Source organism: Argentina silus, assembly GCF_951799395.1.
Source record: "Argentina silus genome assembly, chromosome: 12".
Taxonomy (NCBI): Eukaryota; Metazoa; Chordata; class Actinopteri; order Argentiniformes; family Argentinidae; genus Argentina; species Argentina silus.
This window is the reverse complement of record NC_139666.1, coordinates 21,490,921-21,503,762: the sequence shown is the minus strand read 5'-3', so window position 1 is coordinate 21,503,762 and position 12,842 is coordinate 21,490,921. Positions and strand designations below refer to the sequence as shown.

Sequence of the window (12,842 nt, the reverse complement as noted above, 5' to 3'; positions counted from 1 at the left end):
CACGCATGATCTTTGTTTGATTCATATGGTCTTTCACACGTGAACTCAAGTCAGAAAACAAACCCACCGACTGGATGAAGTAGCCAAGAATTAGCGATTTTATTCAAGTAAGGAAAACAATTGGGAAAAATCTGACCAGATTTTTTGCATTTGAAAAGTTTAGCAAACTGTCGTTAAACACATTTAGATGTTTTGGGCATGTAGTATCGTACAACTTGGCTTGGGACATGCTGTGGATCCCCACGTGGGCCTGTCCCTGATATGAGTGTCTTGCTATGTCCATCTGCTGCCATGATATCAATGCATTATCCATCTCCTCTTCTGTAGTTTGTTGTGGGATCCGCGCTAGAGGTCCGCGGCCATGGGTTTGACTAAGCAGTACCTGCGCTACGTGGCGAGTGCAGTGTTCGGAGTGATCGGGAGCCAGAAAGCCAACATCGCTTATGTCACCATGCGAGGAGGCGAGAAGGGGCGCTTTGTTGCTGTGGCCGCCTGCGAGCATGTTTTCATTTGGGACGTGCGCAAAGGTGAAAAGGTGAGTCTTGGAAGGTTTACAACCACAGTAGCCTACATAAAGGCCAACGTGCCATCATACCTGTGCTGTCCAGAGACTACCTACCCAAATACGATGATAAGAACACAGTATATGAATGAATGCGAACCTTACTTGCTCTTGAGGGGAATATTTGTTTTGCTCAAGAGTCTGATTATAACAATCATGAAAGAACAACAGACACAGCCATAACATTTCCACAACAATACAACATCCAAGACATACAGCATGTGGTGTTCTTAGTGAGGTATTGTGATATACACCAAAGTAAAGTTATTATTTAACTTTAAATAATATCTCCCTCCTGTCAGGTACTGATCTTTCAGGGGACCAAACACGAAGTGACGTACCTGTGCCCCTCCCCTGATGGCATCCATGTTGCCGTGGGTTACGAGGACGGGGCCGTGCGCATCTTCAGCCTGGTGAACGGCGAGAGCAATGTGTCCTTCAGCGGTCACAAGTCTGCTGTAACTGTCATCCACTATGACACACTCGGAGCTCGGCTGGTGACTGGCTCCAGGGTAAGAAGAAACCAGGAAACATAACACACTTGTGACATAACCTCTAACCTTCTGGTCAAGCCCTAGTCTTGCGTATACACAGGGGAGGCTGGTGGAGGTAGAGTTCGGAGGACGGGCTCATTGTAATGCATGGAACGGAATGAGGAATGGTATCCTGTTTGATACCATTCCTCATTCCATTCCATGCGTTACAATGAGCCCGTCCTCCGATTTCTGCCTCCCCTGTGGTCAATGTATTGGGCGTTCATGATATTGGGTGATATTTTGCCATATGATTTGTCATTATGCCTTATTCCGCCTTGGCTCCTTTCAGGACACAAATGTGATCGTGTGGGATGTGATTAACGAGTGTGGTCTGTACCGCCTCACGGGACACAAAGACGCCATCACTCAGGCCCTGTTCCTCAAGGACAAGAACCTGCTGGTCACCAGGTATACATCCACCTATCTGTCATAACTGTACATTACGTTGCTCTATACCTGTGGTATAACACTGTTATTATCACATTGTTGTTACATAGTCATGTAGTGAAACTGTGATCACTGCACAGATACAGAGCAACCGAATCTAAAGTGTTATTGATACTAGTGTATATAGACAGCTACCCTTCAACTGTGCTTTTATACTGTACAGTTGGTGTTTGAATGGTGTGTACAGTTGGTGTTTTGAATGGTGCGTACAGTTGGTGTTTGAATGGTGCATACAGTTGGTGTTTGAATGGTGTGTACAGTTGATGTTTGAATGGTGTGTACAGTTGATGACTGAATTGTGTGTTGCTCTCCAGTTCTAAGGACAGCTTTGTGAAGTGGTGGGACCTGGACACTCAGCACTGCTTCAAGACCATGGTGGGCCACCGCAGCGAGGTGAGGGAGCCCTGCTGCATACACAACACTTTACATTAGAGAGCCAAACACACAAATAGTGTTTTATGCCAATGGTGGTATATTTGGTATTATTACTGGTGTACATGCTAAGATATTTGTCATTTTAATTGGTATGGTTTTTGAGATTTCTTTTTAATTCCACCCATCAGCTGCTCCCAGCCCATCCCATCCCACCTAGACAACATTTTACATCAGAGAGCCAGGGTTGGAAACCTGAGTAAAAGTCAGACTTTTCTCCCTGCTTGTTCTGAGCTTTGTACTCAGAAAGAAGGCCTATCTGTCTTTTGCCTAGCCAACATTTGATTAGATGAAGGTTACATTGCGTAATGTTCTGAGAAAGCAATGATTGGGTCACTTTGTCTCCAGAATTACAGTCAATACTGTCTTTGTTATAGGAGTGATTGGATCTCCTTTTTCTTGGACCTTGTTTGAGTGTTGATTGGATAAGACGGTGGTAATCTGATTGGATAAAGCCTATCTTTCACACTCACATGAGTGTTAATTGCTTGTGTGTGTGCACGCACGCGCGTGCCTGTGCGTGTGTGTACGCGTGTTTGTGTGTGTAATGGTTGCCATGCATACAAAGGCCTTTACGTTGCCAGGCAGGACAGCATTGTCAACCTAATTACTAGCGAAGCTATAGACATGCATCACCATCAACAGTTAAACTTCACAAGCATTCCTGTGTTATGGCAAGCTGGTTCAGTGACAATGATGACAAGATATTTTCTAATGTGTCAAATACACCTGCATTGTTGTTGTTGTTGATGAAGGCCAAGGAGAGGTGACCATATTAGAAATACGCTGCCCATTCCATCTGTACGTGGAGGAAGGCTTTTCAACAAAACTGCCCCTAGTCACACTTATTAGTGGCCTTGGCTTCAGGTGTCAGCTGGTAATACTGATATTTGGCAGCCTTGAACATGTGCATTACCTGACAGTACATGGACTGCAAACTGCAGGCCTTCTAAAGAAAAAAAACATTGTGGGAAGCTTAGCTGTCTGGTGAAGACGGTGTTACCTGTACCCATGATTATCTGTATGACCTTTGTTATATTTTGGGGTCTTTGATGTAATGCTTTACTGTGAACCCAAATAAAGTATTCAAGTGTGTGTGTGTGTGCGTGCCAGGTGTGGGGGATGGTGCTGCTGAAACAGGAGAGCAGGCTACTGACGGGGTCAGCTGACAGTGAGCTCAGAGCCTGGGACGTCGACTACCTTCAGGAGGTGAGGACAGGAGACTCACACATCAGAATCAACACTTTACACACACTCACACATATAGTGCACACCAGGGGAGGAGACCATTCCTCATTCCATTCCATGCATTACAATGAGCCTCTACCTCCACCAGCTTCCCCTGATAGACATGGGCCCCATCCTAATATGTCCATAATGCAATTAGTCAACCTTTCATGAAACAATCCTCAACATTTTAAAGTAGACAACTTCATTCTATCCAGTTGTTGTCATATTTTTGTGTGGCTACTGTACATTGTATGTGTTGTAGTTTGGAATTAAACATGTTGATGTGTGTTTGGTTTGGTTCAGGGTAAAGCGGTTGGGGAGCCCAAGGAGAAAAAGGGCAAAAGCCTCCTTGATGATGATGATGATGATGATGATGATGATAAGGAAGGTTTGGACGAGGAGCCGGAAGAGGTATGAGAGACTTGTTTAAGTGCTCTTCTCATGAGAATGCTCACGCAAACTAGAAAATACAGTAAAATAACGTTGTATTTGGGCAATAATTGAAATCTTGACTAACCACACACTTTTTCTCTCGCCTCCCTCTCACCCTCCCTCTCTCCAGAGGATACTGAGCTGTAAGAAGGCAGGTTCCCTCCTGAGAGAGGCCAGGGACAGGGTTGTCTCCATGACAGTCGACGCCAAGGCCAATGTGCTAGTGTGCCATGTGAGTACGGATGCTTTCGCTAAATAGCTAATTCTGAATTACGGCCCCCTACTCCTACCCCCTTAGCCCTGCCCCCCTAGCCCCGCACCCTTGCCACTGCTGTAGATCTGGACATCACGGCTCCACCCTCCATTCTGATTGGCTAGGTGGTATGTCGGCCAATCACAGACTCCTATATTGTTGACGATGATTGGTTCCTCCCGCCTCAGGGGACCGACGCGGTGCTGGAGGTGTTCACCGTGCTGCCGGAGGAGGAGGTGGAGAAGAGGATGGCCAAGAAGATGAAGAAGGCCAAGAAGAAGGCCAGGTGAGTCACACACAGATCACACTGATCACAGCATGACAGCTGACTCTGCAGTGACTGAATCAATAGGAGAATGTAGAATAGTGTAATATCCATGCTCTCTTTCCAAGCTAGTGTAAAGGTGAATCTGTGTAACAACTTACTGGTAGAGATGGTGGTTTGGATGCTGGCTAGTGTAACAGTGGTGTGTGACTGCCCCCTGGTGTAGGGAGGCGGAGGGTGCGGTGGAGGGAGACATCCCCGAGCCTGTGGTGGAGAAGACGCTGGGGGATGAAATCCTGAGACTGACCAACATCAAGGCCTCCGCCAAGATCAGGTACACACACATGGACACACCCGCTACATGCCTCACACACACACACATACACACACACACTACATGCCACACACTCTCTCACACACGGTTGGATATAAAGTATATAATCATATTGACTGACTGTGTGTGTGTGTTCTCTCTCTCCCAGGTGGGCTGACTGTCTGATGTGTGGCCGTGGGGAGCTGAAGGTGGCTCTGCTCCTACAGAACAACACGGTGGAGACCTACAGCCTGAAGCCCTGGGACAAGAACCCAGCGGCCACTAAGACCTCCCGCCTCACCCTGGGGGGCCACCGCACCGACCCCCGCACCCTGGCCTTCAGCTCCGACAACATCGCCGTGCTCTCCGCTTCGGGGGATACCGTCAAAATCTGGAACAGGTGGGCAGGCCACGTCTCAGACAGTTGGTTGGTTATCTGGGTTGATTCCGATTTGATTCATGATACTTGGGAGTCATAGGGAGTCCTTTACCGTTCCCTGGAGTTCTTTTGATGGTGATTGGGTGTCTTAACAGGAAGTCACTCCCCCTTTCACAGGTCGACCTTGCAGGTGATTCGCACCATGGATTGTGACTACGCCCTCTGCTCTATGTTTGTGCCTGGAGACAGACAGATCATCCTCGGAACCAAGGTAACGCACGCACACACACACACACACACACATCTACTCTATCAGTCCTCTCTAAGCCAGGTTGACCCAGACTCACAGTCTCTCTCCTCTCCTCAGACAGGGAAGATCCAGATCTTTGATCTGTCATCAGGAAGTCTTCTAGAGACCAAGGACGCCCATGACGGAGCGCTGTGGTCCCTCTGTCTGTCACCTGACCAGGTCTGTCTGTCTGTCTGTCCCCTGACCAGGTCTGTCTATCTGTCTGTCTGTCCTTTGACCAGGTCTGTCTGTCTGTCTATCTGTCCCCTGACCAGGTCTGTCTGTTGTATAAAAATAGTTTTTCTCTACCTGTTGATGTTTCTGATGTCTTCAGAGGGGTATTGTGACTGGAGGAGCAGACAAGACAGTCAAGTTCTGGGAGTTTGAGCTGATCAAGGACCAAGACTCTGCACAGAAGTGAGTTCATGGGCCAGGAGAGGTTGAAATCCTCTGCTTGGTTTCAACTGCCAACATGAGCATTGTTTGTGTGAGCTCTTGTGACAATCGAAAACCTGTGTTGCCGGTAGTCTTAAGTGTGTGTGTGTGTGTTGCAGGAGGCTAACGGTGAACCACAAACGCACACTGCAGCTGGATGAAGATGTGCTGTGTGTGCGTTACTCTCCTGACCAGAGGCTGCTGGCAGTCTCCCTCCTCGACTGCACCGTCAAGATCTTCTACACAGACACACTGAAGGTACACACACACACACCATACTGTGCAGTATATGACCATAAATACGTTTCTCCTGTAATATGTGACTGAGTGTCTCTTCTTCCCAGTTCTTCCTGTCTCTGTATGGCCACAAGCTGCCTGTTCTGTGTCTGGACATCTCTCATGTGAGTACTCAACCTGCCAATCAAAAATAACAAACCAGTCTCATCGTGATAATCTCCCTGCCGACCAAAGGAGTGTATGAGAGGATGTGGGTGTATTGGGGGATAAGGGTTGTGCGTGTGTGTGTGTGTGTGTGTGTCCATATTGACATTGAATCTCTCACCCCTCTCTCTCTCCACCCCTCAGGACAGCTCCATTATAGCCACAGGGTCTGCAGACAGGAATGTGAAGGTGTGGGGTCTGGACTTTGGAGACTGTCACCGATCCATGTTTGCACACGATGATAGGTAGGACACAGAAAGACTAAAAACCCACCTCTGAATGAAGACCTTTAGAGACCACATACCCCCAGGGGAGGCTGGTGGCGGTGGGATGGAATCTATGGAATGGAATGAGGAATAGTATTTGAACACACTGGTGTTCAAATACTGGTGGTGGTAGAAATCGGACGGGCCCATTGGACGGACTCATTGTAATGCATGGAAAGTAATAAGGAATGGTATCAAACAATGATACCATTCCTTATTCCACTCCATGCATTACAATGAACCCATCCTCTTATTTCTGCCTTCACCAGCCTCCCCTGATACACACAGACCACAGTTCAAACATGTGGTCACTGCATGGCTCCACACTGATGCTCGGTCTGGTTTGAGTTGACCTCTGCTAATGATGAATGATATCATTTATTAATGATATCATTAATGTTTTGGCTGCGCAGCCCCTTCCACTTCTTCTCAAATGTTCTATGACCTCATCTGCAGGTTCACAAACCTTGTCCTGTCCTCCTCGTTAGTCGCCTCCGTCCGAACCATGACATCACGCCATCTGCTCTTTCATGTCATCTGTTCTCATTTTTTTCCCTCTCTCCCCCCCCCCCGGCCCCCATCTCTCTCTCTCTCCCCTCAGTGTCATGTACCTCCAGTTTGTCCCCAAGACCCACCTGTTCTTCACAGCAGGGAAGGATAAGAAGATCAAACAGTGGGACGCTGACAAGTTCCAACTCATCCAGACTCTGGAGGTGAACTTTCCCAGGAAAAACACCATTCTATTTACATGTGGACATCAGCATAGATTACCGTGATTTAAAACTGTCTGAATATTGATGAATTGTAACCGGTGACATTAGCTACATGTGGTGTTTCTCAAATTGGAGAAGGCGCCAACAGCAGGGTAGCAGCAGGAATAGGCTTCCTCTCCTTGTCTCCTCTCCTCTCCTCTCCTCCTCTCCTCTCCTTGTCTCCTGTCATTTTCTGCACTGAGCTGAAGGAACCGGTCAGGTCAAAGCAACGTCACACTGGTTCATTTAGGCTTTGTCGATCAACAGAAATTATGTCTAGTCAACACTTTAAGGTTTGGCTGAGGGGTGTTGCTCACCTCCTGAACTATCTTATGCTGCTGAAGCTGTCATAGATCGTCACACAGTATGATTGGTCAGCTAGATGGAAGGCAAAATTTGTTGCCATGGATATTCACCATAACTGCTAAAAAGCGAGCAACACTTTTTTTTTTCGATTGACGCATATTTCGATTGACGCATATTAAAAAAGCATAAAACAGCCTGTACTGCTTTCACCTTTCCTGGCTTGTCAGATTAGTGAAGATGGAGGAGAGGAGAGGAGAGGAGAGGAAGTCACCTTAGACTATTGAGATGCACCCCAGACAGCCCTGTTACTTTCTCTCTCTCTCTGTTGACCTTTCACCTCTGACCTCCTCAGGGTCACCATCGGGAGGTGTGGTGTCTGGCCATCAGTCCTAATGGGGACCACATCGTCTCGGCGTCCCACGACAAGTCCCTCCGCCTCTGGGAGAGAACCAGGGAACCCATCATCCTGGAGGAGGAGAGGGAGATGGTGGGTAACAGTGGCCTAGGATAGCGGCTTGCCCCTGGGGAGAGGGGTGGGAAATGGATGGGGTGGAATGGACACTGCCAAAATGTCAAACTAGATTGTAATTTTTTCAATATTCTTCCTACAGGAGAGAGAGGCAGAGTTTGAGGATGGCATGGCCAAAGAGGAGGAACCTGTGGTGAGTGCTGGCTTTGATTCTCCATATCTCCCACACCAAGCTGAAGCTCTACTCTCCATTTAACATGAGTAAAAGCAGAAGCTGAACGTCTCAATGCCATCTCATCTCTGTTGTCTCATGTTGTCTCACAGGTACCTGGAGAGACCAAAGGAGAGGCTGCACCAGCGGGGAAGAAGACTATTGAGACAGTCAAAGCTGTGAGTGTCCATAAGAAAAATATATGTGTGTGGTGTGTTAGGTGTGTGTGTGGTGTGTTAGGTGTGTGTGTGGTGTGTGTGTGTTGACCGCTGTGTCTCTCTGCAGGCTGAGCGTATCATGGAAGCTCTGGAGCTGTACAGAGAGGAGAACAGGAAGATGGAGGAGCACAAATATGCTTGCGAGAGCGCAGGCAAACAGGTAGAGATATACACACACACACACACACACACACACACACACACACTTCAATCCAATGACCCTGTACGGGACTAGTGTATGGAGCTTGAAAGTGTTTTACATTCTAGTGTTCATTGTCTGCTCTGTGTTGCAGCTGCCTCTACCTAAACCCAACCCCATCCTGGTGGCCTTTGGAAGCGCCTCTGTAAGTCAAACTCCCTTGTACTCGTTACCATCAAACATATTGTCATGTTAAGTTATTATGTTATGTTATTATGTCTCATATTAATTACAACACATCACAATAGCCTAGGACCATAATTCTTATTAACCTTATGTAGACCATGTTAACCTCTTCCTCCTCTTCTCCCCCCTGCAGGCGACTCGCTACGTGCTAGACGTCATCAAGAAGGTCAGGTCCAGGTGAGAGATTGACCTCTGACCCTCCATGATGAATTTGTTTTAGAGAGTGGATGGGAGTGTGGCTAGAATGTGTAGATCAGGAGAGGCTGCTGGATGTGTAGTGTGTAACCCTCTCTCTCTCTCTCTCTCCCTCCCTCCCTCCCTCTCTCCCTCCCCCCTCCTCAGTGAGCTGGAGGTGTCTCTGCTGGTCCTGCCGTTCCCCTACATCTCAGACCTGCTGACGCTCTTCAACCGCTACCTTCAGGAGGGTCTGGATGTGGAGCTGGTGTGCCGATGCCTCTTCTTCCTGCTCAGGTACGTGCGTACGTGCGAGCGAGCGACAAGGAAAGGCGTGCGTGCGTGTGTGTGTTTGTGTGTACATGCGTGTTTGTGTGCATTGCTCACGTGTGTGTGTGTGTGTGTGTGTGTCTGTGTGTGTGTGTTTCTCCTCCAGGATCCACTTTGGTCAGATCTCCAGTAACCAGATGCTGCTGTCGGTGATAGACGAGCTGAGGACCAACACCATCTCCAAGGTCAAGGAGATCAGGGTGAGTCACAAGCACACGGCGTGAGACTGTGTGTCTGTGTGCGCGTCTGTGTGTGTGTGACAGCCTGATTACCTGGCAGAGAACCACATGATGCCACTGAACAAGACTATAATGTCAGTCGTTCTCTAATCTACTCTGAGGATCTTCACAGGCATCTGATAGGTTAAATGCTTCTCTAAGCGTTGATGGTGACGGTCGGCCTCCCACAATGAAGGCGCTTACTTCTTCATGCAGTCTGTCAGAAGTAACTGCGGGGCACCACAGAGCCTCGCTCTACAAACCGCGTGAGCCTGGATCTCGCTGCTCTCGTAAATCCCAAGCAGCCAAAATGTTTGAGCGAGTCGGAAAGATTTTATCCCCATCGTGCAACGGGTATTGAAAGGCGCCGGTCGGCAACTGCTCAGTATTGATCCTCTCAAACACGACCTGTGTATCTCAAATCGGAGGACGAGCTTATTGTAATGCATGGAATGCAATGAGGAATTCCATTCCATGCAATACAATGAGCCCGTCCTCCGATTTCTACCTCCACCAGCCTCCCCTGCCCTGCAGAGTCTGTGCATCTCAAACTCTGACATTGTGTTCTCCTCCTCTGCTCCAGGATGTGTTGGGCTTCAACAGCGCTGGTCTGCAGTTCCTCCAGAGGGAGCTAGAGAGCAAAGAGGACATCATGTTCTTCGCCGACGCCACCGGACGCCTGGATGAAAAGAGGAAGAAGAGGAGGAAGAGGGAGAGAGCCGTCCTCGCCTTCGCCTGAATCAAAAGACGAGCAAGCTATCACACCATCAACTGAAATAATGTTTCACAACTGAAATAATGTTTTTTTATGTTTTATGTGCTTGAGAGCTATTCACCATCTCCTGAATGATAACTCAATTAAATAACGTTTTATATTTCTATACTCCATATACTCCACCTCCCACCTCATGAGCTGTGTTACTGTAGTGGTCTGGAGCTGAGAGATTTATACAGGGGGTTTTGTGTGTGTAGCAGTTGTAGGATCCTGATAGGACATAACGCTGTGTAATTCAATGACATGCTCCATTTCCCATATAAACTCTGTGTGAGAGACCCCCGTTGACCCTCCCTCTGCTTTCATAGGTCGCTTTACCATGAATAAATCCTCCACAGCATAACCCAGTCAGAGAGTGTGTGTGTGTGTGTGTGTGTGTGTGTGTGTGTGTGTGTGTGTATATATATATATATATACACACACACACACAGCAGCTCCCACTGCAACCACAGGCCCATATAAAACACATTCATATAAAACTCTTAACTAGATACATTTCATGTTGGACGCTTGGGTTTTTCAATCCCCCGGTCCTCCATTCCCACATGTGGAGGCTAGGCTGGACAGGACAGGTATGATTTAGGCCTGTAACTCTGGGTTTTCCTGTACCACAGCCTCAGGGAGTAATTCAGTCCTGGATCAGGGCCGAAGTGGGCGACAAGGAGGTGTGGAAGTGGGGTGGTGGGGTGTGTGTCAGACCTGTCACAGACCGACCACAGAGTCTCGGACCACACTCAAAGACAGAGGGACGGGACAGGACTAGATTCAGTCAGCCACTGCGCACGCACGCACGACACGCACACACACACACACACACACCACCCAGTCCTCTCCCCACAATCAGACTACAGAAACTAGAGTTTGACTTTACAGCTCTTATAAGTCAGGCTGAGTTACGGTGGCCAGGCCTCCTCTATTTACCTCATATATTTCACCATCTGAGAGGAGAGCAGTATCCCCACATCTCACTTTTCAGCGCGATGTGTTGGTTGAAATACGGACCTCGTGCTTGCGTGGTTTATTTAGTTCTCCTTCTCAACATAGAACGGTAATCCTGCAGCGGTTAGCATGTTTGACACCCACTTCAAACACTCCATTTTCCACCAGCGTGTTTATTTCCTGACTACAGGGCGCCGTGAAATAATGAAACAGACACCTTAAAACACCTTTTCCCTCTGTTCACTTTTTAATCTCACTGCTCAGACAAAAAACAAATTAACTCTGTATTTATAAGGCTGTAAAAAGGAGCAGGCTAGATTTTACGAGGCTGGATTTGGTCTTTAGGCCGTAAATGTCACACTTACCAAAATTAAAAATTCTTGAGAAAAAACTCCAGACCAGACGCTTGCACTCTCTCTCTCACACACATCCTCTGTGTTTTACCACCCAACACTGGTTTACTAAGACAAATCTTTTACAAATGGTGTTTAATTGTGAAGAATGGGTTGAAAACAAGTTGAATCAAAGATCAAGTAAGCATTTCAAACATATTCTATAGTAAATTAGTCATTTTGGAATTTGAGTGAACTACCTAACCTTTAAACAGCAAAAGTTTAAAAAAATGTTTAACCTCAATGCAACCCCCAGCATTTAAGTTACATTATAGTGAATTTAGACTACACTGCAGCAAATAAAGTTTCACCTCAATGCTACCTCCAACATTTAAATGACCTTATAGTTAAACTGAGTTTATTCACCTCACTCCAGTCAGCCTGGAGACTGTTTAGCATCTGGCATGTTTTCCTGTTTCTGAATGTGTAATCTCTTTCTCTGCCTCATACAATATCTCGAAGTGAGAAATCTCATCATAGCCATATTTTCCTGGTGTTTTTGTCAACATGTCACATTCTGCCCGGTAACACAAGTCTCATAACCGCCACAGCAGCCAGAGTGTGAGTGAGATGTTTATGACATGTTCCCGCTCTCTCCCTCAGACGTACTCGCTGTATGATTCATGTTGGCTTCAGGGCTTTTCTACGGACAACAGGCCAGTGTACTGTACCTGAGGTGGGTTACATAGTCAGGGACTTTGATCTAGAACGTAACCTTAAACTACTACACGCAGGGGAGGCTGATGGAGGTAGAAATCGGAGGACGGGCTCATTGTAAAGCAAGGAATGGAATGAGCAATCGCAATCGTTCCGTTCCAAGCATTACGATGAGCCCGTCCTCCGATTTCTACCTCCATCGGCCTCCCCTCACCTCTCTAAAACTGAACCGTGGCTCTACGGATCTCTCTCTCTCTCTCTCTCTCTTAAGGATGAGTGAACTATTGGGCAGAACTTCAGAATAAACTCTTACCAGTGGTCATATGTATGAGGTGTTTCATGCACCCTGTTTCATGGGTTAGGGCTAGGGTTATACACAGTACACTTGTGCCAGTATAAAATAAATACAGCTAGTTCTTAGGTTATGTCTTAAAAACAATGGCTTATTGTTTTGTTTAGTTAGTGTGTCAAAGTAGTTTTATTGCGTTCAAATTCAGGTTGAAAGGATAATATGGATTGTGAACACTAGATGGCAGCATTGGCTTTGTGTTAACCTAGGAGAGTAGTCTCTAGAGTGGGCATCCATGTGGATTCAACCCTGTTTATCTTAGCTTGGTAGACTGCCCCTATCACCTGGACCCAGTATTTCAAAATGTTTAATCTAGATCAGAATGATTATTTTTTGCTATCCAGGATCAGTTCGAGCTGGCTGATTTCCCCTATACTACAATCTGCC

At 47.1% G+C, this 12,842-nt stretch overlaps 1 protein-coding gene across 1 annotated transcript; it reads left to right on the top strand.

The window, feature by feature from the left end:
* Nucleotides 1-39: 39 nt before the first annotated feature.
* On the top strand, nt 40-10,226 carry wdr3 (WD repeat domain 3). Its single transcript, XM_083681495.1, has 27 exons — nt 40-107; nt 328-535; nt 865-1,074; nt 1,388-1,506; nt 1,860-1,938; nt 3,091-3,186; nt 3,511-3,618; nt 3,770-3,871; nt 4,081-4,178; nt 4,384-4,491; nt 4,640-4,870; nt 5,027-5,120; nt 5,217-5,318; nt 5,473-5,555; nt 5,693-5,831; nt 5,918-5,974; nt 6,159-6,259; nt 6,882-6,993; nt 7,691-7,825; nt 7,950-8,000; nt 8,132-8,197; nt 8,304-8,396; nt 8,530-8,580; nt 8,755-8,798; nt 8,964-9,092; nt 9,232-9,325; nt 9,927-10,226. Exons 2-27 carry the CDS (start codon nt 362-364, stop codon nt 10,080-10,082), a joined length of 2,832 nt encoding a protein of 943 aa, XP_083537621.1. The 5' UTR covers nt 40-107; nt 328-361; the 3' UTR covers nt 10,083-10,226.
* The last annotated feature ends 2,616 nt before the right edge of the window (nt 10,227-12,842 follow it).